This window comes from Salvia miltiorrhiza, chromosome 6 (genome assembly GCF_028751815.1).
Source record: "Salvia miltiorrhiza cultivar Shanhuang (shh) chromosome 6, IMPLAD_Smil_shh, whole genome shotgun sequence".
In the NCBI taxonomy this organism is placed as follows: Eukaryota; Viridiplantae; Streptophyta; class Magnoliopsida; order Lamiales; family Lamiaceae; genus Salvia; species Salvia miltiorrhiza.
In genome coordinates, this window is record NC_080392.1 from 39351021 (window position 1) to 39378155 (window position 27135).

Sequence of the window (27135 nt, forward strand, 5' to 3'; positions counted from 1 at the left end):
TGTTGAGATAAAAACTTGACCTTTTCTCGCCTTTCTGTGAAAGTAAAAGCTACACAACAATTTACCGCAAAAATTGGCATAAAACTTTAGGAATATCTGCACCTTCATTTGTTCTTTTATTAACCATTATCTACAACTAATCTATTTTAGGTAAATGTGTTACAAATGCAAAAGCAATTGCTGATCCACCTTTAGACTCGAAATAAACCTATAAATATAATCCTCTAATTCAATAGGGATTTTGTAAATGATAATCTAGCTGTAAAAACATTAACGTTCTATTCAATAACAGCTTCTTAGACTACATATTAAGGTATAGAAATTATTTTATTTAATAAACTTTAGAAGTGTTAATTTTAAATTTACTTGATTATCTAATTCTTGAAATATTCATCACATGTTTTATCAGTCTAACCAAATTGGGCCGATTTTTCGTAAGCCCACTCATTATATAGGCCCAATTAAATTTGAAGGCCGGGGCCCATAATGAAGCAATGCAATGCTTCTGGAACTTTCTAGTCCAAAGTCCAAACCCGATCCGAAACTGTCTGTGGTCGGTTTCCTCCCGCGTAAGAAAACTAATTGCGTTCAAATTTGGCTTCCTTCCCAAGCAAATCGCTTTATATACGCAACGCGCTGGAGATATCTCCGGCGTAACGAAATCGAAATCGAAATTCATTCTGATACGATTTTTCCGGCGAAAATAATTGAAATAGGAAGAATTCAATCGATCCGAAACGATTTCTCCCGCAAAAAGTAATACGATTTCTCCGAGCGCAAGAGGAATTCTCCGGTGGAAGAGATGGGCGGCGGAACAGAATTTTTTCCGGATTTAGGAAGGCATTGCCAGAAACCAGATTGCCATCAACTCGATTTCCTCCCCTTCACCTGCGACGGCTGTCAAAAGGTACTTTTCCCCCTGTTTTTCCTTCCCTTTCATATTAGTATTTTTTTTCTCCCATTTGAATTTGACCTGATTTTGCGTTTTTTGTAGGATTTTTGTGTAGAACACCGGTCAGCCAAATCGCACGAGTGTCCGAAACCCGACGCCGGCAGCCGTAAAGTGGTGGTCTGCGAGACTTGCTCGGTCGCGATCGAGACGACGGGAGTCGATGGAGAGGATGAGCAGAAGCTTCTGGAGAGGCACGAGAAGTCCGGCGAGTGCGATCCGAGGAAGAAGATGAAGCCGGCATGCCCCGTGCGGCGCTGCAAGGAGGTTCTGACGTTCTCCAACACGGCGACGTGCAAAACTTGCCGAGTTAAAATCTGCTTGAAGCATAGGTTTCCGGCAGATCACGCCTGCAACCAGCTGAGATTGCCGTCACCGGCATCGGCATCTTATAACAAGTTTTTGGCTGCGAGGACTGTCAAAGATTGTGGGAACAAGACTTTTATTTCCAGTTCTCGGCCTAGTGTTGAAGTTAAAGCATGTTGATTTTATTCCACAAAATATTTTGTCAATTTCCTTATTTTTTATTTTTGTACTCCATCCGTCCACGAGAAAGAGTTTCATTTGAGACTCGACACGAGTTTTAAGAAAGTTGTTAAAGTAGATGTAAGTGGAGAGAGAAATAAATTTATAGGGGTATTGCTAATGACACAATTATTCCATTTACTTATTCTTAATCCTAAATTCAATTTTGAAGTAACTGATTGATGCATTGAACATTTTTTCGAATCAAAATTAAATTTAGCAAATTAAACCAACAAGTTCAGAGGATCATCCTAAATTTACCTAGAGGATATTTTTTTGAATCATCCTAAATTTACCCAGATGAGCTAATTGAACCAACATTTTTTTTGAATCAAAACCGATTGATGTATCATAAAAAACTGATTGCTGCAAATTAAACCAACATTTTTTCAAATTAAACCGACATTTTTTCGAATCAAAACTGATTGTTGCAAATTAAACCAACATTTCTTAATTGCCATATTTTTTCGAATTAAACCAACATGTTCAGCAACATCATAAAAAAAATTGCATCACCAGCCTTCAAACATCACTAGACGGCGTTCTTCATCTCCAATGAAGACATCCACAACCAAATCGACAGGCGTCAGAGGCATTTTTGGCACCAACGTCAACGACGACAAAAACGCCGAATATGAGACAGCGATTTGAGAGAGGCGACGCCTTAGGGTTTCGGGCTCAGAGAGAAGCGACGATTTGGGTTTTCGGGCTTAAAGGGAGGCGGCTCGTCAGCCCACGACGGAAAGGCTCCGCTAGAGGCGTCATATCACCGAAAATTGGAGGCGCCAGCAACATATCCAGTGATTCATCGGTAGAATCACCGGATTTACAGAGATCCGTCGGAGATGGCAATAGATCCAACGATTCTTCGGTAGAATCACCGAAATTTACAGAGAGAGTGAGAGATGGTTCAAGATCCATCGATCAGGGGTGAGAGGTAATGAGGAATCGAAGGCGGAAGGGGTAAACGGCGACGAAAGCCCTGGCTTACGGTGAGAGGCGGACGGCGGCGAGATGGTTCAAGAATTAGGGTTCTCATTTTAAATGGTGTACACATGCTTTTTAAGAAATAATGTGGGGAGGGTAATTTAAGACGTCTAGGGTAATTAATTAAGACATCTAAGTTAATTAAGGAATAACTAGAGTGTTATAAATTTGATTTGTGGTGGGCCCATCAATGGCAACTAAAGTAAATATTGAAACAAAATAAGGGTAAAGTTGTCAAAAAAGTGAAACAAGACTCTTTTTCGTGGACAAAAAAAAGAGGGGAAACAATACTCTTTTTCGTGAACGGAGGGAGTACATGATTTCACCATCAATTTTATAATTACAATTATATAGTTTTTCATGTATTATATATAAAATGTTTTGCATCAATGTCCTTATTTTTTATTTTTGTACATGATTTCATTATTAATTTTATAATTACAATTAATATCATTCTAATTGGGTAAATTTTTTAGGTAACATGTCTATTCTTCTAAATTATTGAATAATAGTTTAAATCTATATATTACATAAAGAACTAATTTAACAGAAAAATGTTTAGCGCCATGCCAAATTTTTAATAGAATCTTACTAACTATAAAACAACAGTTTATTCATATTATTTATAGTAGTTTATCACATTATTTATCACAGTTTACTCACATTATTTATCTAAGTGTCGGTTAAAAGATAAATATAAAAATTAAACATGTATTCATTTATCTAAGTGTCAGTTAGACACTACTTCTCCACTACTCTAATAAAGCAGTCAATTTATTATTTTAAAAATAGAATCCTGCATGAATTTGCATATTTCATCAGTAACCTGCGTTTTTGAAAGACAAAAAGTTGCGTACACCCGGGTGTACGGACCCGGTACACTCGGGTCGTACCCGATCCGAATCCTGATCGAATCCGACCCAATTGGACTATCCTACTCGAAGTGTTAGTGTTATTTCGATATAGTGTTAGTGTCATTTCAATATAGTGTTAGTGTCATTTTCGAAATAGTGTCATTTGTAAATTAAAATAGTGTTAGTGTGTTTTTCGAAATAGTGTCATTTGTAAAACAAAATACTGTTAGTGTCATTCCAAGTTCGTGTTAGTGTTAGTGTCATTTCATGTTAGTGTTAGTGTCATTTCAAGAAAAAATGGGTCAGGATAGTCCAACTGAGTTAGGATCCGGGTCGGATAAATACAACCTGAGTGTACGATACACCCGGGTGTACAAGAGACCACCTCATTTTCAAAACCTGTATATAAATTTTCAAATATATATGCACCACCTCCACATATATTTTTGATATACTCAATATCTAACAAAAAATACACAAAAATAAGTAATATAAAGCACATCAAAGATGGAATTATGTTACACTATTAAAATCAAAATTCCAAAAATTTTAAGCTTATTTAAACTCTGCATATTGTAAAATAAAGTTAAATTTAATTCATGAAAAAAATATTCAATATAGTAAAATTCTTTTCTAAAAATATGCATCTTAAATTTAATATAGTATAAAAATCATGAAAAATGAATTTAAAACGAATAAGTTATGACAAAAATTAAAATTTAAAATATTTTATTTTCTCTCTATTCATTAAAAATTTTACAACTTTTTTATTATGTTTGCGCATTAAATTTCTATCTATTTATTTGTATTTATTTATTATGACGTGTAATACCCATAATAATAATGCGCAATGCTAATTTTCACTATTGAATAATTTTTAAATTTATTTAATAATTGCAATTATCATTGAATTTTATACAAAATTGAAAATTATATTTTCAAATTCAGGATTTTATTGAGTAATTGACATGAATTATTTTATTTTATTTTTTGAACATGTTTCGTATTTATTTATATTTTGAATTTATTTAATAGTTATATTTATTATTTAAATATTTCATTTAATTTCGATATTGATCATGCATCGAATGTGTGAAACACCCCAATTTCATAAACTTTTCAATATAAAATCCTTGAAAAACTAATAGATAAAATAAAATTTCTTGAATTATAAAAGTTTAAACCAATTTAAAATCAACTTGCCAAAACTAAAGTAGTAACATGAAATCATAAAACTATAAACTGAAGAAAAAAATAATAATAACAAGTTCAACTCAAACATCTATAGAATTACTAAATCTCTAGTCATTCTCGACTTCCATGGCCGCCTCAACTCCAGAACTGCAAAACTGAAAAGAAAGGGGTTGAGCATATTGAAAAATATACTCAGTGAAGAACCATGCACATATTCACATACGCTTAAACATGCAAATAATTCACATTGTCATACACATATACTGCTAATCTGATGGGCGAACTGAGAGCCCCTGAACATGTATTTCAACATGGCTGAATTTCTGAACATGTATTTCAACATGGCTGATTTTCTGAACATGTATTTCTACATGTCTGAACATGTATTTCAATATGGCTAATATTCTGAACATGTATTTCTACATGGCTGAGCAAATATAATCAAACATGAACTAAGAGCATATAAAAACATACATGAATACAACCACAAGCATATAATCCCTCACCTTAATCTTGCCTTGAAATATTTTGACGAAACCTATATGCTTTTATCCCGAAACAAAGAAAAAACTTACAAAGCGATCTTCTATGCGGAAAAAATAAAATAAAATAAAGTTGGCGTTTTTACTCTCCTCCCGGCTATGTCTGTGTTCCCCATTTATATACTAGCAGTAGAAAATCTTTGATAGGCTTGAGAAATTATTTGTGTCAATCTAACTTTATTTGTTCAAATTAATTATTAGTATGAAGATTAATATGCCATGCAATCATTCTTTTCATTAAAGAAAACTTAATAACGTGTTCCACTAGATAAGTGTATATACATATAATAATTGCATGCATATATATGTATAGATTTCGAAGCAAAAATAATCGGTGACCTAATATGCTAATACTTATTAATTTACGTATACATGTAAGAAAAAAAAAATCTAATAAGAATATATCTACTTACATATACATATCTGCTAGGAAGTTCATATTTATAACAATTATAGTTTGAATAGAATTAATATTACATATATATATATATATGTATGTATGTATTTCGTAATTATCTCTACAAAGAAAATTAAGCTATAATAATAATAATAATAATAATAATAATAATAATAATAATAATAATAATAATAATAAATATTAATAATCTAGATAAAAAATAAGTGGTGCATATCTATATGTTTCATATAATTATTTAAAAAAATAAGTTATAAAAGAAAATACTAATAATTCAACCTATATAATAAATCTAAATATTTGGGGTGTTACAGTGTGAGTAATAGTTTTATAATTCAGATCCAGAATTCAGAGTTATTCTAGGGTGACATAAGAAGATAATACATAAATTTGAATATTTGTAGAATTACATAATTTTGTTCAGAGTTATTTGATCAATTAAATATGTGAAGAATTACATAATTTTCTTAAAAGTTATTTGATCAATTAAGTATGTGGTGGACTGGCCGTTGCCGCTAGAGATAGCGATGGGTCGGTCCAGGATGGCAATAGACCGGTTCAGGATTTGGAACGAATTTTGTTTGATTCAGATTCAGATCCGAATTTTTTTTACAGAGATGAAAATGAATTGGTTCAGGATTTGGACCAGATCTTGCTTGATCTAGATTCAGATCCAAATGTTTTTACTTAGGTCCGGATAAATTCACTGGATCTCGGGTCCAGATCAAGATCCAAATATTTTTTTTATTTTAAAATAAATTTATAAATTTTAAATTAACTAAAAATAAAATCATAATTATTATCTAGAGTTTCAACAAATTATTCAAAAATATATAACTACACCATAATTCATAAAAAATATTATAAAAATTCCTAATAAGTAAGAATATAATAAGCAATTACTAAATAATATTAGTAGAACAATGTGTTACACTTATTTGAGTTGTATTTTGTTCGCTATTATTTTTGCTACGCCGCAAGTGCACGGTGTAGTTGCAATATAGGGAAGTAAGGTCGTATCCCACAAGGATTGGTGAATTCAAATTTCTAAATACTATTAATAAGTTGTTTTCAATCTATTAAGACAACCAAAATTCAAGAGATGTTGAGAACTAAAACAAAGCTAAATTAAAGCAAGTAAACTAAAATAACAACAAAATAATTTTAGTTAATAAATTGGGGAATGACTTGAAGGAAAGTTATCATAGGGACTAGATTTCGATGGATTGTAATGAATTTTAATCTAAATCAATATTAATCTTGATATGGCCTACTTATCTAGGGCGATCTTCCCACTAGTTTTAGCCCCCTCCCGGACGGCTAAAACAGTAGATTACGGGTCATATTTGTCGTCCCCGGTCAATTTCTAACCTATAACTCCCAAGAGCACAAAAGATCAATAAGCTCTCACCCAACTCTCAACCTCTCGGTTTATTGAGATGATATGTATCAACTCCTAATATATTGTAATTATCCTCTCCCGATTCAAATCACAAATTAGAAATGCACAAAAGATGGCCAACCAATCATACAAGAGATAAATCTAGGACTTGAAAAGATAACAATAAACACAATCAAGATATATTAAACAAAGAAATCAATCCATTACAAATCCATCTAATCTAATCCCTAAGATAAGGGATTTTAGCCAAGCATATTCATAATAAAAATAAATCTCAAGTCATAAGAAAACATAAATAAAGATATAGAGAGATAGAGATTCATAGACAAATCCTATAATCTTGATCTTCAATCATGTAATCTTGATGAGCTCCTTTCCAAGTCTTCCCCTTATTTCTTTGATTTTGATGTTGTTTTTGTGCGTGGAAGAGAGAAAAATGGTAGAGAATGGAGGCTAGGGTTTGGAGAGGTGATTTTTGGTGGATCATATGAAAAGAGGGGGGAAAATGAGTATTTAGGGGCTGAAATCGCGTCTGGGCCGCACCAAAAGCATCAATTCCGTGTTTCTCCCGCGGTCACGGCCGTGACCACGGTGTAGGACCGTGGGGGAGCTTTTGGAGAGGCCCGCGGTTGGGCCTGCGGCCGTGGGCCAGACCACGGATGCAATCTGTATCAAAACGCCTAGGAAGCCGCGGTCATGCCCGCGGCCGCGGGTGGTCACCGCGGGGCCCTGGGCTCCTTGCGCAATCCGCTCGTTTTGTTCCGTTCTCCCTCGTCCAGACTCGGATTTGGTTGCCGTTTGCGCTCACGGATTTCTCTCGAGACGTACTTCAATCTCATATCTTCAAAATCCTCCAATTAATCCTTAATTTTTTCTGAAATCACTTCAAAACTATACCAAGGAATCAAATCTTCATAAAACTCAACATTAGGTACAAACACGCATTGACAAGCAAAATATGAAGGAAAATGACAACAAATCATGTGGAATTGAGGTACGAAAACCATGTTCGTCAAATATGTTTTCTATTTCTCATTAAAAAAATAATAATAATAATAACAACAATAATAATACTAATAATAACTTAAATTTAAAATGAAATAAAAATAAAATATTACCTTCAATAGATTATATATTATTTATGAAAAGAGATGTATAAATTAGTTATAGATCTTTATGGTAGAGTTAAATAAAAATAAAAATAAAATTATACACCCTCCATCCTTATGAAAAGTAGGGTTAAGTATCAATTTCACCCCTAACGTGTAGGCCCATATTACGTCTAAGACCCTATGGCCAGGGGTGTGTCAACTAAGCCCCTGAAGTACCTAATTTCCTCCAATTAACCCCTCTGCCCTAACGGAGAGTTAAAACCGTTAACTTTTTTTTTATTTTTTTATTTTTTTTGTGGTGTTACCCACACCTTCTTCTTCACTAAACTCGCCGGAAACACACTGGAAACTTAATCCACCCCTTCATCCTTCTCCCCCACAGTCGCTCCTTCTCTCTCTCTCTCACTCTCTGATACAACCCGACGAGCCAGCCACTCTCTGTGAATCAAGAGAAATAGATTCAAGTAGCGACAACACTAAGATTCGCGGAGATTCTCTGATTTGTCCTAAACAAAGAGGCCTTCTCCTCATGAGCATAATCATACAACGGCATCTCCACATCTCCAAAATCATCTAAACCTTGACTGTGACCAACCGTCGCCTCCTTCCGCTGGAGAAATTGCATAACGGATACAAGAGCGATGTAGAGAAAGTATATAGAGAAGAAACACAGCACAAACCAGAAATTAATCCTCTCGAAAATGTTGATCATGATGATGCAACCAACACAAAGAGGAAGAATAACACATCCCTCACGAAGCTCGCCTTGTCCACGCGCACCTCCCGCGATGCTCACCACGCCGACGACGAAGCACGAGATAAAGAAGGCACCACCGAGGACGCTGCTGAGGCCGACGTCGGCGTCGCCGGAGCGCGTGAACGCGATCACGCTGGAGAAGACGTCGTTGGCGTCGTTCCCCAGCGGGAGAAGCGTGGTCCTGGCGATGGTCGGGGACAGCCTCAACACGCGCGACAAGCTCTCCATGGAGGGGCAGAAGTACTCCGCCGTCGTGTTTCCGAGGACATAAAACAGCACCACCAGCCACAACAGCAGCAAAATAAAAAAATTAAAAAGTAACGGTGTTAACTCTTCGTTAGGGTAGAAGGGTTAATTGCAGGAAATTATGTACTTCAGGGGCTTAGTTGACACATCCATGTGATAACACTCATGTTTCCATGGTTTTTAGTGTTCATATAATGTCAATTTTATAGGAAATTGAGTGTTGGATGATTGTTTTGTGCTTATATTGCTTTATATTGTGAAATATGTTACTTTCTCGAACTTTGAAGGAATTTACAGGAATATTGAGTTCGAATTTGGAAAAATGGTCTGAAATAGAAGTTGTATATCATCTAGATACGAGTTCGTGAGCGCAAACAGATTGTAAATCGAAGTTTGGACGAGGGAGATATGACTGAAAGAAGAAAGTCGCGCGCAGCAGTGGCGACCCGGCGGCAAGCGCCGGGTGAAGAAGGAATTTTGCACGGTGTGCGGCAACCCAGCCGGCGACCACCAGAAACTCGGCAACGGCGGCGACCCAGCCGGCGATTTCCGGAAAGGTCGCCGGAAAGTGCTTTTTTTTGGCCTAGACCGCGGCGATCGCTGGGGAGGCCGCCGCGCGTCCGAGAAACCTTATTTTTATACGTTATCCAGTATCTTTCGAGCTCTGGACTGTATTTTTCCCCTGTGCCTATATATAGGTCCTTCATTTGATCTATTAGACACATCTCTTCACCTCTTTTCTCCATCTTTTCAGTTTTAGACTTAGAATTTTATTGTTTTCATAGATTAGCTTTATTTTCCTGCAATATTCAAGCTGTCATTCAACATTCTTTCGGATTTTATATAATTCAGTTTTTATTATTGTTTTCCTATTATTATGCTTTTGATTTATTTTCAAATGTCTGGCTAGATTTTTTTATTTTTTTTATTTTTTTTTCTGAACCTAGGATTTGTACATAGTTGATTAAATCTGTGTGCTTGATTTATTGATATCAATTTGCCCCCAACTTGTGATTCATAATTTATGGTGATTGTTTTCTTGTGAATTATCTGGCCAATAGTTTAGATGTCTAGCTGTTCAGTTTGAGTCTTGAATGCGATAATTGTTCAGCCGATTCAAGAATGCATGATATAGTGTTAACCTTGAGTCTTGAATGCGATAGGTGAAGCTTTAAGAAGCTATTCTTTGTGTGTTGTTGGGAGTTAATTTATTTCTTTGAGTCTTGAATGTGATAAGGGATTTATTAATCTACGTTCATAGGTGTTCGTTAGATAAGCTTATGAATAGTGTTGTAATCTTTCATCAGGGTTGGATTAAAATTGATAATTGAATCAATAGGTTGAATGCATGTGTTTGATTAACAACAGTACATTCCCTAGGGTCAGAGTCTTTTATATTTGAGTTATCTATTTGATTTTTATTTGCTTTGTTTTGCATTATTGATTTTAGTTTTAATTGTTCATTATCTTGTTGTTTTGCCTGAATATTGTTAGAGTTCTTACTAGGATTATTTAGAGTAATTTCGTTTATCAGTCCCTGTGGATACGATACTCGGTTACTGATTATTTGCTACAATTGCATTGTGTTAGCTGCGGTATTTTGTTTCTAAGAAATTAGTGATCACCATGGCCATAAGGTGTTAGATGTAATAAGAGCCTACACGTTAGGGGTGAAATTGATATTTAACCCAAAAAAGTATCTATTTGTTAATGGCAATGACACAAATTTTAATAAAGTAGTTGAATGTGTTGTGAGTAGAGTAAGAGTTTCACTTTATTGTGATCAGAAAACTTATCAAAAATAGACTGGATACATTTTATGAGGACGGACGAAAATGATAAATTGGATACATTTTATGAGGACGAAGTGAGTATATTTTTATATATAACAGGATCCGCATGCCGGATCTGGGTCTCAGAACCCATTGCTCCAGATTAGATCCGAAAATCTTATGCATAATCAAGATCCGGTCCAGATCCATCGGGTCCATTTTTTACAAGGTCCAAATCATAGAAAAAGGATTTGGACCAGATTCAAGATCCATTGCCATCCCTAGTTGCCACTGCGCTCCACCCCGTTTTTCACCTCATTAGTTATATACGGTAAATGACACTTTAACTAATGTTCCTTTCGTCCCCCATAAATATGCATGTTGATCACAACACGAGTTCTAATAAAAAATGTTTGGAGTATTGATAATGCATTATAATTAATTATATTATAAGTAGAGAAAGGGCTCACCATGCCATAGAAAGTTTTCAAAAATAAGAAGAGACTAATTTTTGTGGACATCCAAAAATAGCAAAAATTGACTACTCCATCTGTCACAATTCAATAGGTTACAAGACTTCAACACGAATGTTAAAAACGAATAGTTTATAATAAAATAGGAGAGAGAAAATAATTTTTTTTCATAATATATTTGTCCAAAAAATAGGAGAGAGAAATAAAGAAGGAATAATTATGTATGAAATACAATGACATTTGGTGTAAATAATGAATTATGTGGAGAAATTTGTTATACATTGACTTTCCACTTTAAAAAGTGGCCTATTAAAATGGGACGTCTAAATAAAAAAAAAAACATATTTGTTATACATTGACTTTCCACTTTAAAAAACGACCTATTAAAATGGGACATCTAAATAATAAAGCATGACCTATTGAATTGAAACAGATGAGATATTTTTTGTGGAAATACTTGAAACTACCCAACTTTATAAGAATCGATACACCCGCATGCCCACTTTAATTTATTCCTGCACTACGTACCCAATAACATTAAAATATTATTCTTGTGTAAGTTCAAGATTTTGAAGCACAAGCTTAATACACTGACATCTCTTTCAGCAACCTACTGACGGAAACCTTGAAGCGAAAACACCTCCCCATAGTCCAAGAAAAGGGTGCAATTAAACCCAAACCTCAAACGTCGTTAAGCGTCGTTAAACGTCTGGGTTTAATTGCACCCTCTACTTCAGGAGTGGATCTGCCCCTTAACCCTCCCCCCCCATTTTTTTCAATTTCGACAACCCACCTCTGACATCAGCTTAGCCGCCCACGTACTCATCGTCTCCGACTTGTCAGCTTGCACGCACCCAATCTCTTGGTCGTCGACTGCCCACCGACATGCAGCAGCAGCACCAGCTTCTTCATCACCCCGCACAACAGCATCTCCTCCAACATCTTAATCATTTAAGCTTATCTTATGATATTAATTGTACATAATATTTTGAATTTTTATAATATTTTTTTTTATAGATTATGGTTTAATTATTTATTTTTGAATAATTGTTAAAACTCTAGAAAATAATTATGATTTTATTTTTGGTTAGTATGATATTTTTAAAAGAGAAAAAACAATGAATCCGGGTCAGGACCCGAGACCTTGAGGACCTTATGGATATGGATCTCGTTTTTTGGATCCAATGGATCTGAACCGGATCCGAACCTAAGTGAAAAAATACGGATCTGGATTTGGACCAAGCAGGATTTGGTCCAGGTCTAGGTTTAGATCTAGACTTGGTGGCGTTGCTTCATATCAGCGGTGAGCAGTCGACGACCAAGAAATTGGGCGCGTGCAAGCTGACAAGGTGCAAGTTGGAGCCGATGAGTACTGGGGCGGCTAAGCTGATGCCAAAGGTGGGTTGCCAAAATTGAAAAAAAAAAAAAAAGGTTAAGGTGCAGATCCACCCCTGAAGTAAAGGGTGCAATTAAACCCAGACGTTTAACGGCACTTAAAGGCGTTAGAGGTCTGGGTTTAATTGCACCATTTTCTTGAACTATGGGGGGGTGTTTGCGCCAAAGTCGAGAATGAGGGGTAAACGCTCTAGGGGCTTCTACTTCAGGGGTGGATCTGCACCTTAACCCTTTTTTTTTATAAAGGGATGAAGTACTTTTTAACTGAATTGAATTAGGTTAGATCTGTTCAACGAGTTGCGGATAGGGCAATCTAATAGGACGCTTTAAAATGTTCTATTAGAGAGTGTGTGGGTGTTCGCATTTTGCAGACTCGTCCTGCACATGAGATTTTGCCTACTAGCTTTACCAAGTGATCATCTCCAATGGTTTATGTACAAAATGGAAGACTTACAAAGAAACATACGATGATAGACAGAAATTAGGATCAGCTAATACATTATACCAATTTTATATGCAAGATGTATATAGTTACAGTTTGGTAACACGGGATGCAATGCATGTCAGGGTTAGTTAGGAACAGTTGCAAGTTCCACGACGGCATAGTTTTGGCACGTGTGGCTATTGCAAGTAGTTGATGTGTGCTAGAGATGCAGGGCGAGGGCGAGGGTGTAGAGCATGGAGTATCTTTTTCCTTGGTCCCTGCAATACACGAGTTACGACCACTCAAATTCGAGCTTTGTTTCTTTGCACAAATATTGTTGTGCTTTCTTGTAAAAATTTAGACGAGATCTAAGTTTTGTCATGCTAGTTCTCCTCTCTGATAGCAAAATAATTAAGCAAGGCCGCGCTAATATGATGCAGTAAAGAAGCAGGAACAAAGAAAAAATACCATTGGTATTCCTAATTCTTTCAGGTCAATTTCCCCCATTTGCTTCAGAGCAGCCATATCTACCTGCACAGAAAAGCATCGACATTTGTCATTAGAGAATGGCTAGAAAAATTAGCCCTTGTGTTAACTCTTGATTTTGCGTCAACATAATAGCCGAGTGAGATGGTTTAGCTGCGTCACAATCTGACGAGCATGAACAGAAGATGACTCATGATTCATAAAGCATATACAAGATAGGATGAGTGGAACCTAATAATGAATGATTACTAGTTTATTTAGGAATCATGTGCACAAATATGCTAAACAAACAACTTCTGGTGTAAGAAGTAACTATGCATAAATATTATGTAATCGTGACATCCACCGTGGTTCTTCCAATGTGTTGGTGCACTGCATACCTCTTCAGCTTGAAAATTGATGTAGTACTTCCACAGACCAAGGGAGTGCAGAAAATCGCTGACAGTCGGAGGCTGGCTGTCCTTAGGAACATACGAGGACTGTGATAAAGAAGAAGCATTCAGGTAAAACTGTTTTGCACAATTTGCATGGTTGAAACATCGCAAATGCTGCCAGACAAAAAGTCTTAGAATTTAGTGCAACAAAAGTCTACTTGCTCTTATATAAAATTGCGTATTTTTTCTGGACCTTAGGAGATGAAGTAGATAGGAAAGTGTATCATCCATTTTCTACAGATTTTCTCACAAAGGTATGCTAAAAGAATGAGAGAATATAAATAACAGGAATGAAGGGTCAAAACGAATGCATGTTTACAAGCATTTATCTTACTATTCATGGATTTTGGTAGTCTCAGGCCATATCACTTACCCCAATTACAGAAAGATGTCAAGTTCTTCAAATGTATAACGAGGTTATTTAACTTGGAGAGTATTCACTTGGCGTGCTTAAGTCTAAGCAATATTACAAAATATCCACACTAGCAGAAAACAAAATAACAATGAGAGAGAAGATAGAATTATACTTGGTAAGGAGCTCTCGAAATGCTACCAGCTGCTGTCAGAAGCTCCGTAGGCAACTTGCCAGAATCCAGAGCTCGTCGTGGACCAGTAACCATAGGCACGTTTGGCCTAGAAGAAACCAAAGGATTGCTTGTTGAGACATGCTCCCTTTGGGAAGTGTCAAATGGTCTAGCTGATGGCACCTGCAGCATTCTATCCATAGCGCTACTCGGGTTAGCGATTGCCCCAGATGGTCTCGGGATTCTTTGAGGTGATCTTGCTCTCCCTCCAGTTGAAGCCCAAGATGCATAAGAACTCCTCAATGAATCCATAATTGGAGTCTCAGCAGCCCGCATTGAATATGGCACGGCTTTTAGGAGTCTATCATCAGAATGACTTGCTCTTGAGACCTTCTCACGCAGCTCTGTCCCTTTATACCCCTCATTCTTGAGCTCTATCTCCCTCGACATTCTCTTTCGTGTCAGTTTCAAGCGGAGATCTTTTGGACCCAATTCATCATCTGCAGCCATCAAGTTTCCATGAGCCCAGGAAAGGCATAGCGAGACATGTCAACAGACAAATCAAAGTGAACGCAATTCACACATTCAAGAAATCAACTATTACAATACCATCAATGTGGCTGCTGTATCCATAGCTCCTTCCACTCTCACCATCTCTCATCCTGTCAAGCCACAAAGATGGTCATTTCTAGAGCTTAATCCAGGAGAGTAATCCAAGATCGAGCCAGCTCATGATCTAATAAGAATCAACCAAGATTTAACACCAAGTTGATTTCTTGTACTCACCCACCGAGTCTTATCTACGCCTAAATCTAACTATTTTACTATTATGCATTTACTAATCTACATTAGCCCTAATCACAAGAGAAAGTTCATCTGAGTCAAGCTCGATTAAACACAAGTGACCACAACACAGAGAGAAATCTATCTAAATTGACTGCAAACAAAGAGCCGCAAGATCCCTCACCGTTTGCTACCACTGAATGCGTGATTAGCTCTGCTTCCAAGAGACTCTTCCAGCGATCTTTTGCTCCCGATCGGCACCGCCGCAGCCGCACGATTTCCATCGGAGACGCGCCACGAATCCTTCACCACTTTCTAGCAACCATGAAACACAGCAGCAACCACTAAATGAGCTGCATTCTTTGGTTCTTCACAAAAGTGGTGCTAATTATCTCATGTGAGATGGAATGCCATGAAATTGTGAAATTGAGTTACTATACACGTAGAAAAATGAAGAATTTGTAGCCCTAGATTATCGAGACCCGTGCACAATAGAGAAATCGAGGTGTACCTGACCGGAGCTGCCGAGAGTGATGGTGACATGGGGCTTCGCCATTTTTATGATTTGCCAATAACTTCACCGAGTTCGAGGCCGAGTTGACTCGTGCGTATGCGACGATCGAATGAGAGAGCCAGAGAGATGCCACCGCTTGAGGAACGGAGGATTTTGAATTTTGATCACTCTTATATACTTGACTCGTTCATTGAAATAGATTTGTTAGTTCATTAATAAATACTCGTACTCCCCTTTTCAAAAAAGAAAAACTTTGCACTCACTTCATTTATTACAAATATCTTGTTACTAGTGAGTTAGTGGACAGAGAAGAATAAATTAAAATTTGTAAAGTAGATATAAACAGAGAATATGTGGTGGGTCTATTAATTAATTAATCTCTTAATTATTTATTAAAAAAAAATGAGACATTTGTAATAATAGAATGAAGGGAGTAATATTTTTTATTTTTAAATATTAAAGATGAATGTAGTTACTCCCTCCTTTACATAATATAAGATGTTTTAAGTTTTTTATTTTGTTTCACAGTATATGATTTTCTCTTCAATCAAGATTAATTATCTCTCTCTCCCCCGTAAATTTTCTACTTTCCAACTTCCTCATTTTGATAATAATTAAACTTATTTATTTTTTCTCCTTTTAAAATACTTTTTTAAAATAAATGGACTATCAATTATTCATTTAATATTATTGGAATATGTGTAAATGAAGAAATGCATTAAATTTAGAGGGTGAAAGAAAAGAATGAGTTCTTAAAATTTGGTGTTGATTAGTTCTTCTTAATTCTAGTGCAAAAATATAAAACCATTTTATATATTTATATATATATATATATATATATATATATAGGGAGAGGTTCAAGAAAGAACCATAAATAAAAAAAGACCGGAGAACCATTTTCAGCCATTCGATCATCAAGATCTACGGTGGATGCATCATCTTGTTGGATGAATGCAGATCCTGGGTTCGAATCCTGAAGGGAGCATTTTATTTTTTATTTTTTTAGTGCATTAATTTTAACAGCGAATGCATTAATTTTTACAGTGGATGCATTAGATTTGATGGTTCTCCCGTTCTCACAAATAATGTAGTTCTCTCTAGAACCACACCCTATATATATATATATATATAGGGTAAGCTTCAATTGAGAAAAGCCCCTAAGAGTTAGAATAAGGAATAAATTCTATCCATTGAATAGAGCACATTTGACAGCCAAGATCAGTTCAAAATTTCAATTCTTATTTCATTGAATATGATTTAAAATAGTGATTATTATCTAAAAAGGTCAAATTCGTCTAAAACAAATTCTCCAGTAATCTCCTCAAGGATCAAATCCCGTCAATTCCTCGCCTTCCTTTCAAATGGAGATTCAAATTTATGGAATGTTTCGTGGTCAACTTGTAATCTCCTTTGTTATAGGTGATCGTCAAAGGAACTGTGAATGTTCAATACTTAATGGTTTTTGCAAATTCGGACTGTGAATGGTCAATACTTGTTATACGTAAGTTCAATAGGTCTGTTATTTACATTCATATCAATTCAGGGGATAGGTATCACTGGTATTGAAGATAGTGTACAGCATTCTGGAGGGCATCAACGTTCACTGGACAAGGTGATGTTTTTTAAACAATAGATTAAGAAAAACTATATTGCTCAATGCACACAGAACCCTGGTTAAATTTCTTATATATAGATAGGCAATTGAATGTTGAGTTGGCTCGAGTTATTAAGTTCAACATACTGTGTATAGATGTTCAAAACGAATCTTATAAATTTATATGTACTGATCAGGTAATGGAGTCTGAATACTATTGTTCAAGTAATAATGATTTGAAAATAGCGATGAAAACTAATTAAAGATATCTTCTATCAAATCTTTCCAAATCTTATTATATCAAAATTCGTCAGTTTAGCATAACTACTATATTTAAGTTAATATTCAAAGTCAACCATGCCCTTGTATTAACATTGGACGCCAGATGATGGAAACAATCTTGGCCGCGGAATCAACTTAATCGTGAGATGTTAAATCATTCTCAATTCTAACAACATATATCATTCTTAATTGAACTTTTGCCTATATATATATATATATAGAGAGAGAGAGGCACGCTCCAGTGAGACCCCCTATTTTTCGTGAAACACTGAGGACAATGAATAAGACATATAATACTAACGAACAAGATGTATATATCTAACGAACAAGATGAATAAGATTGGATTAGTTGTAATTAGAGAAATAAATAAATATGGAAAAATTACAATAATTAATGGACGAATGATCACCGTTAGATTAAGCAAGATCGACACACAAGATTTGGTTTTCATTCTCTATATAAGAAGTGGTCACCATAGAACTCCACCCTATATATATATATATATATATATATATATATATATATATATATATATATAGGGTAAGCTTCAATTGAGAAAAGCCCCTAAGAGTTAGAATAAGGAATAAATTCTATCCATTGAATAGAGCACATCTGACGGCCAAGATCAGTTCAAAATTCTAATTCTTATTTCGTTGAATATGATTTAAAATAGTGATTATTACCCAAAAAGGTCAAATTCGTCTAAAACAAATTCTCCAGTAATCTCCTCAAGGATCAAATCCCGTCAATTCTTCGTCTTCCTTTCAAATAGAGATTCAAATTTATGGAATGCTTCGTGGTCAACTTGTAATCTCCTCTGTTATTGGTGATCTTCAAAGGAACTGTGAATGTTCAATAGTTAATGGTTTTTGCAATTTCGGACTGTGAATGTGTAATACCCCATTTTCTTGAGCTAAGTTTAGAATAATTTTGAACTTAGATTTAAGATGATTCACGCCGGATTGAGAAAAAGAATTTATTTTAATTCCAACAAAAATGATTTACAAAAGCATTTGTAAATTTAGTTATTAAATTTATATGCATTGCATATTTATTTAATTAAGCATTCAAGCATTTATTTGAGTTGGACTTTGATTTTTTTTAATAAGAACCGACCCATTCACAATCACACATCCATTGAGCCCAATCCCTCTTTAATCCTCATGATATTTTGGTAAGCTTGTGGATGGAGTGCATCCACGTATCCTCCACTTTTCCCATGTCTTCTTTTAAGAAGTAGCCTCATTCCTCTTGATATTTCACCCTTCTCGGCAAGAGCAGCAAGTTCATTCTCAACAATTCAGCTGATTTCATCCTGGAAATTCTTGTTCCAAACTTCTGCGTCCCTGAGTAGAACGCAGCAACCATAGGTAAGATCTTCTCAATTTTGAGATTTCTCCTTTCATTCCGAGTCCAGTTCACATCATGATCGAACAAATGATTTTTTTCAAACTTCACAAACAAGAATCACACACATACATGTATATCTGAGCTGTGCATACTCTGTTTATGTTTATGCTTGCATACATGATGTATGTGTTAAAAGAATAAGAAGAAAGATAGAATTTTGAGTTGGTTTTGGCTGTGTGGGTGGGTCGTCGGAGTTAAAACAGAGGCTGGTGTTGATCGGTGGCTTATTTGGGGATCTAAGCCTCGGCGGAGGCGTGGCCTATGGGTCGCATTTTCGTCAGATCTGGAGGAGAGGAGAGTGAGGGTAGCGGCCGTGGCTTGCTGCGGTCGCCGGATAAACAGAGGGAGGTGACGGCGCTTCGCCGTTACCAAGGAGGTGATCGGCGTAAGCTGACCCGGTGAGATGAGAGCAGAGTAGAGAGGTGTACTGGTGGGTTAAGAAAGAGTAGAGAGGAGCAGAGCAGAGCAAGATGAGCAGAGCAGAGCGAGAGGGCAGAGCAGAGCGAGAGGAGCAGAGCAGGGTGAGAGGGCAGAGCAGAGCTGGAGGGCAGAGCAGAGCTAGATTGCAGAGCAGAGCTAGATTTGCAGAGCAGAGCTGAATGACCAGAGCTAGAGAGCAGAGTAGAGTATAGTAGAGCAGAGTAGAGAAAGGGGGGAGAGGCGGCAGTGGACTGCCTTTGTTTTTATATTTTGGTCTTGTGCATATTAAGTAAACACTATTATGCTTAAGTATGAAATGAGTCATGCATTGCATCATGATTTAATTGGTTATTTATATTTCCAATTACAAAAGAAAGACGAGTAAGAATATTGTTGGTGTTCTTAACTCAAGAGAATTGTTTTCAATTATTTATTCATTAAATTTTGAAAACCCGGCTAAGTGAATCATAGAATGTTAAGCACTTTACCGTGACTTGAGTTTAGATTTAAGAGACCTATTGAGAATAGATTTCTTGTAGGCATTGAACATCAGGAGGATTAGCACTGCTATTCCGATTCAGAGATAAGTTAAACGACATGCTTTGCCTAAACAGGTGGGCTTATTTTCCAAATGTATGATTGAGCTAATGAGCTTAAATGTTCGTGAAATATAAATTGTTTATTCAATAAAATATTTTTGTGCACTATACCATGTTTAAGGCTCGCCACAACGAATCAATTGAGGTTCTCTTATAGCCTAACACGTTATTTGAGAATTGTGTACACTTGTTAGCTGACTTGGTGGGTTGATCTCCATCGGGCACTAACCAGAGGTGTTATAAGGGTGCCCGACGGGATGTGTTCTGGAGCATAGTTATGATAAGCTTGTCTGGATTAATTTCCGAGGTTTATTATACTTGGCTGGGTTACGCCCTCAGTTCAAGTCAGCGGGAGACAGAGATCCGTCGGTGACTAAATGGTCCGGGATCACAGCGAGTAACAGAATGGAGTGTGCAAACACGCGCAAAATAATTAAATATTATATGAAATGTTTTAACATGCTTAGAAGTTATTTCACTTCAAAACCTTCTAAGTCATGTCAGTATGATTGGATAAACTGTTCTTCAGATTATGAAATGTTTCAAAAGTTGCAGCCCACTAAGTACATTAGTACTTAGCCCAAAAATCTTCAAATGTTTTTCAGGTTAATGGCTGGTGCTGACGGGATGAGCTGAGGCTAGAGTTCAACTCCTTATTTTGACTTCCGCTGTAGAACTAGCCAGTATATGTCTTTTGTTTCCTTAACTTAAGACCTTTATGTTGTGACTCTAAACAATATCTTTTGTTGAGCCGAGACTATTAATTCACAAGTGTTTCATTCTATAAATGTTGGTTATCTGAAGCATGACACTAAACTTGTGATCATGAAGTTATTATGTTGTTGATGGATTCGTATCACTTGAATACCTGTCTTTTTTCATCCAAAGGGGCTAAGCCCGATTGTTATCCCTTTTATTCGGATTTCACAAGGTTTTTCCCTTGTTCATTTTAAATGATGAGTCGTACCCCACTTATAGTTATTGTTTCAAGAATTGGGGTGTGACAGAATGCTCAATACTTGTTATACGTAAGTTCAATAGGTCTGTTATTTACATTCATATCAATTCAGGGGATAGATATCACCGGTATTGAAGATAGTGTACAGCATTCTGGAGGGCATCAACGTTCACTGGACAAGGTGATGTTTTTTAAACAATAGATTAAGAAAAACTATATTGCTCAATGCACACAGAACCTTGGTTAAAATTTCTTATATATAAATAGGCAATTGAATGTTGAGTTGGCTCGAGTTATTAAGTTCAACATACTGTGTATAGATGTTCAAAACGAATCTTATAAATTTATATGTACTGATCAGGTAATGGAGTCTGAATACTATTGTTCAAGTAATAATGATTTGAAAATAGCGTTGAAAACTAATTAAAGATATCTTCTATCAAATCTTTCCAAATCCTATTGTATCAAAAATCGTCAATTTAGTACTACTATATTTAAGTTAATATTCAAAGTCAACCATGCCCTTGTATTAACATTGGACGCCAGATGATGGAAACAATCTTGGCGGGATCAACTTAATCGTGGGGTGTTAAATCATTCTCAATTCTAACAACATATATCATTCTTAATTGAACTTTTGCCTATATATATATAGGGAAGAGTTAAATGGAGACCACTCCCCTATATAGAGAATAAAGACCAAATTAGAGCCATTGAACTCACCAAAATCAATGAATCAGATTCATCTGAATTATTCAAGTTTAGGAAATATCGTAAATTCATCATCTTCCAATTCTGGGAACCAACGAACATTATTATGAACTTACGAACATAAGTATATATATATATATATAGGGAAGAGTTCAATGGAGACCACTCCCCTATATAGAGAATGAAGACCAAATCAGAGCCATTGATCTCACCAAAATCAATGAATCAGATTCATCCGAATTTTTCAAGTTTAGGAAATCCCGTAAATTCCTCATTTTTCAATTTTGGGAACCAACGAACATTATTTGTATGTTCATTTGGTTCATTACTTGTATGTTCATTTGAACTTACGAATATAAGTATGTTTATTTGTATGTTCATTTGTTTTTATACGAACATATCAACAAATATTAGTATGTTCATTTGTTTTTATACAAACACATCGACGAACATTAGTATGTTCGTAAGTTCATAATAATGTTCGTTGGTTCCCAGAATTGAAAAATGAGGAATTTACGGGATTTCCTAAACTTGAAGAATTCAGATTAATCTGATTCATTGATTTTAGTGAGATCAATGGCTCTGATTTGATCTCTATTCTCTATATAGGGATGTGGTCTCCATTGAATATATATGATTGGTTTCTACAAGAAAAAGAGCGAAACATTGAACATCTCAGTACAACAGTTGAACATACCAATAATTTTATTGAACGTTTGGAGTGTTTGAGGTTTGAAATCTGGATACGTTCAACACAATTACCGATATATTCATAAAAAAATCTAGATGCGGAATTTAATCTTAATTATTGACCGTTTAATGGATCATGATCAATGGCAGAGATTGCTTCTCTATTCTTTGAAAATAAGAACCATTTTAAGCTATTGGATCATTAAGAGCATCTCCAATGCATTGTGTTTTAAAAGGGGTCTTAGATGGTGGTCTCCACCTAAGACACACTCCTCTCCAATGCATTGGGTCTTAGAGGGGGTCTTAAATCCTCATTTCCACAAAATTCACATTTCTACATTTTTATTTTTGAATTCCAAATTTCATTAAAATTAATGAACTGGAAAGGCAGATCCATTGCTCAAGAAGACTTGTAAATCAAATAATGCGTGATATCAAGTCATTGGGAATAAAAACTTATACCATATTATTATGATACAGATTTACATACATTGGTACCTACTCAAGACAGGTGAGTTTGAATACAAGAAGATAGCATTACATATTTGCTGTAGTTTCTCGGATCTCTTCCAATGTGATGGCCTGCACAGCAGAAGGTTGCTTCAACTAAGTAACCAACACCATCAAGTAAATGAGAAAAGACGCAACTTCAACATTATTATCACGAAGCCGAGAGAGTGAGACTGAATTTTGTAAAGCAATGTAACCTTCGATATGAATGAGTTTGAAGTTCAGACCCCTTAAATAAAAGAAGAAAACATCATGGTGTATTTTTATTTGTTACCTGCTCCTGACCAGCAAAATCGTTATCAGGGGTGAGAAAAAGCATGCAGTGGCATTCCTTCCTGCCAACACACCATAACAATTTAGCACGCAAAAGACAATGGTTCAACTACAATCAATGAGCGAGCAACAATAGAAAGAACTTCACATAAATAAGATCTGAATCAAACAAACTAATGTATTTTGTCAACCATGAGCAATTTTTGAAATGACATTCTATATATATCATCATATAATGGATGCTAGGAAGTATATACAGATTCTCATGAGATAAAAGAAGCAATATAGCAATATCATTCCAAAGATTGAATGTTAAAGGAACAATTTTTAAGAAAGAAGTATACATAACTGCTACAAATCAAGCCAAGTTGGAATAATACAAGATGAAGTAGATATAGCTAGTAAACGATAGCTCATGACAGCTCCAAGTTTTCTAGAGCTGAGATGATTTCAACATCTTAGATGGACATCAAATACCATAACTCACCATCATAGAAGTATGAAATGGTTTGTATATGTGAAGAAAAATAAGGCAGGGGGGCATAATGCAATTTACTGACGTTTAATTGCAAGCAATCATTAGAAATCCACTCCACTAAACTTCATTCCCCTGGGAAATCTAACGTTTATTTCAGGTTGGATGTCCATGAGCCTTGGCCTACAAATTCAAAATATTTCAACTATGGTAGTTCATGAGTCACTGATACTGGATTTCATCTTCACCACCAATATAATCAGCAATCTAGCACCTACTATTGGCCACTAACTCTTTCAGCAACATAGCCTATAGGCTATAGCTCTATCCCTATCACAACCTATAGATGTTCAATAACTACAAAATACTGAAACAGAAGAAATTAATTTGCAACAACCTAAACATTAAACCTTACCTTTCCCTCATAGGAACGCAAGGACAGTTCCAAAAGCCCTGTTGTGCCTCAGCAGCCTTATCATCATAGTGCCTGAAACCAAATTGGTGAATATATCTATGCTGCCTCATTTAAAAAAATCTAATTCACATTTCAAAATTAGGACTGACCGAAAACATCTAATTTAGTATATACATATATTTGTCTGTGATGGAAAACTACCTGCAAGGGCACAGAGGAGCACCCAATGTATCCCTGTGTTCCGCCAATCCCTGTTTACAAATTTGACAAAGCACATTTTCTCTTAGTTTATGATAAGCTGAAAAAGTAATTATAGGTCTCATTCAAGAATATTTCCTTATACTGTAAGATATATATTCATCACATCTATTAATTTAGCAATTTCAAAAAACCATAACTAAATAGTTCGAGTGCTTGTAAAAAATACACTTAGAAGTGAGCGCTGAAACTAGAAATGAATTACTCGACATAGGCACCACATATCACATCACAACACACACAGGGTCACAAACACAAAGCAACTTGACTAGCTTTCACTAAATGTCCGCATGCATACTCAGTAGCCAAGTATGAAAATTCAGCAGAAGAAAAACAAGCACAGTCAACTGATAAGTGCAGCAGCTTATAGTTGCTTTCCATGTCATAAGAATGAAATTGACGAATATTCGGCAGGATGAGCTAGAAACCACTCATTCACACATCATTTAGATTGTGATTAGTGTTTACATCCTATAACATCTGTACAAGTTTTGCTGCTTTGTTGTTTGTTTATGTGTAGGGTTTTGGAGTTGTAATGGAGTAATATATATACTGATAGGATTCTGTACTTTCAGATTATGGAACAAAAACAAGAAAACACGTCTAACTGAAATTAACCTTTCTGCTGTTGATGTTTGTTATACATAATGTTTTCTTTAACTAAATATAGAGCAAACTAAACCTCCGAGCTATTACATTGAATTTTTTCTGAATAAATTCGTCCATAACTTCTACTGCAGTTAAAAGAGAAATAAAACTAAAAACAGACATTAACACAGTAATGATACCTTGACGACAACAGACACATTGCAATTTTCCTCATAAATTTGTCCATAACTTCTAACTTCAAATTAAAAGAGAAAAAAAGATAACAAAAATAAAAACAAATACAAACACAGCCATTAATGAGAAATTGAAACGAATACCTTGATGACAACAGATGTGACTCCTTTGTCGACACAGAAATATGTATCGGACTTCCGAGCATACTGCTCCGAAAATTTCCTCATTATTTCGATCGATTTCTCCGTCGGCTCAACTACAACAACGCACAATCATCTTACCATTCCGCACTATCAGGATAAATTTAAAAAATTAATGGATCGAGCTCACGTAAAATCGCAGAACTACCTTTAGCGACTGCGCCGAGGCGGCGACGCGGACGCGACGGCGGAGCAGCGACGGACGATGTGCCTAGGCCTAGGCTGTAGGAAGTGGAAGCTTGAAGAGCTCTCATGGCGGACAATTTGGATCTGATTTTGTACTTCTCTAACCACCACTCTTATATAAAACAGATGAGATTTTTTCTTTTCTATCTAAAAGAAAATGAATGAAAATCGATTTTATAAAATGCCGTCTTTTTGGAAGCGGAAGCACCACTCATTAGTCATTGCCAATAATATATCAACAGAAGCTGTCCAACTCCAAATTCGCCACGTAAATATTTTGGGCCGGGCTTAGTCGGCCCGATTTCAAGCCTTGTATATAGCAGCCCAATATAAAATGTTATCCTCGCCGAAAACTGATTCTCTTTACGAATTCCTTTCGAGTTTTTTTACAGGATTATTTACGGAGCCTCAAATTTATTCTAATATGGTGTTTTTTAAAATTATTAATTTAATTAATTGATTAGATTTAAATATATGCATTCACCTCATGGATGAACATAATACAAAAGAAGATGATTATATCAGACATTTTTTTTAGGGAAAGATTAAATTACTATTGAGGTAAACTACCATAATTTCACATTCAATTAAACATGTCAAATTTTATCGAAGAAGATCTAACATAACATCTAATTTACAAGTTTGTCTGTATAGGGGTATTTACTTTGCATGATTGATTATATGCATGAATAAAGTATTTTTATTGTCAAAAGTATGATATTTTCAATCCCACATTTTCTATAGGATAAGAATCAAACAAAACTAGTTTGAATGATAGAAATAATCAAGGGCTTTGGGACATTCTAACGTTTCAATCTATGAATATAAATAAGGGATTAACGTTACTATTTTTATCTATCAAAACTAATCCTCCAAAGTAAACTCTCCCTATGTGTAATAAGGATATGATGGATACCTATCATAAAGTAGTTGTTATTGTGTTTGTTTTATAAAATCAAATTATTTTATAAAGCAAAAAAATTATGAAGGTGTTTGGTTTGAGTGATAAGACATATTGACAAATTAATTGAACTTAATCAAATATTGATTTGCATGATTCGATCTGTGATAAATAATTAAATTCACACTCTAATATAATTTCAATGACATGCTAATTATTTAATCATCCTCAAATGCATAATGGGAAATTTCAAAAATGTCCTCATTAAAAACATTATTAATTTTATTTGTCCTTAATTTTTGCATTTTAATTAAAAAGATAAACCCCTAACATTTCTATTGTAACTCTCTCTCTATATTTTACTCACAATTCTTAAATTTATCCTACAACACAATCAATCAATCAATTCAAACACATAACTAAATATTTCAATCATACTTTATCATATTAATATTATATATCTCATCCATCAAATCGAAAGTCATACATGGTGTGACATCCCGATATTTTCATAAGAAATATAGAAGACCAATAATTAAGTATACTATTGATACACGTCCGATATTTTATAATTATATTATATCAAGGAAATTGATATAGATTTATATTCAATATAATTATTTTGATCAATCAAAATTTTGAGACATTATTAATTATATGAGAAATATTATTAAAAATATT

The 27135-nt window shown here is 35.2% G+C and overlaps 4 protein-coding genes across 5 annotated transcripts; 1 reads left to right on the top strand and 3 right to left on the bottom strand.

Annotated features, from left to right (window-relative positions):
- The first annotated feature begins 526 nt into the window (after nt 1-526).
- On the top strand, nt 527-1619 carry LOC130989444 (zinc finger AN1 domain-containing stress-associated protein 12). Its single transcript, XM_057913457.1, has 2 exons — nt 527-907; nt 995-1619. Exons 1-2 carry the CDS (start codon nt 803-805, stop codon nt 1433-1435), a joined length of 546 nt encoding a protein of 181 aa, XP_057769440.1. The 5' UTR covers nt 527-802; the 3' UTR covers nt 1436-1619.
- A 6821-nt stretch (nt 1620-8440) lies between these two features.
- Nucleotides 8441-8965, bottom strand: LOC130990899 (cation/calcium exchanger 1-like). Its single transcript, XM_057915127.1, has one exon. It carries the CDS (start codon nt 8963-8965, stop codon nt 8441-8443), a length of 525 nt encoding a protein of 174 aa, XP_057771110.1.
- A 4129-nt stretch (nt 8966-13094) lies between these two features.
- On the bottom strand, nt 13095-16092 carry LOC130989427 (uncharacterized). 2 transcript variants are annotated; one of them, XM_057913430.1, is made up of 7 exons: nt 15786-16092; nt 15459-15589; nt 15101-15153; nt 14495-14991; nt 13914-14012; nt 13516-13578; nt 13095-13325 (listed from the first exon to the last, which is right to left on the bottom strand). In XM_057913430.1, exons 1-7 carry the CDS (start codon nt 15828-15830, stop codon nt 13245-13247), a joined length of 969 nt encoding a protein of 322 aa, XP_057769413.1. In that variant the 5' UTR covers nt 15831-16092; the 3' UTR covers nt 13095-13244. The 2 variants fall into 2 exon arrangements, with proteins under 2 accessions (XP_057769413.1, XP_057769414.1); XM_057913431.1 differs by having other exon boundaries at nt 15459-15658; nt 15786-15931.
- A 6803-nt stretch (nt 16093-22895) lies between these two features.
- On the bottom strand, nt 22896-25853 carry LOC130989447 (ferredoxin-thioredoxin reductase catalytic chain, chloroplastic). The gene is made up of 6 exons (XM_057913459.1): nt 25516-25853; nt 25311-25423; nt 24328-24377; nt 24127-24198; nt 23238-23298; nt 22896-23035 (listed from the first exon to the last, which is right to left on the bottom strand). Exons 1-6 carry the CDS (start codon nt 25619-25621, stop codon nt 22991-22993), a joined length of 447 nt encoding a protein of 148 aa, XP_057769442.1. The 5' UTR covers nt 25622-25853; the 3' UTR covers nt 22896-22990.
- Nucleotides 25854-27135: the final 1282 nt, after the last annotated feature.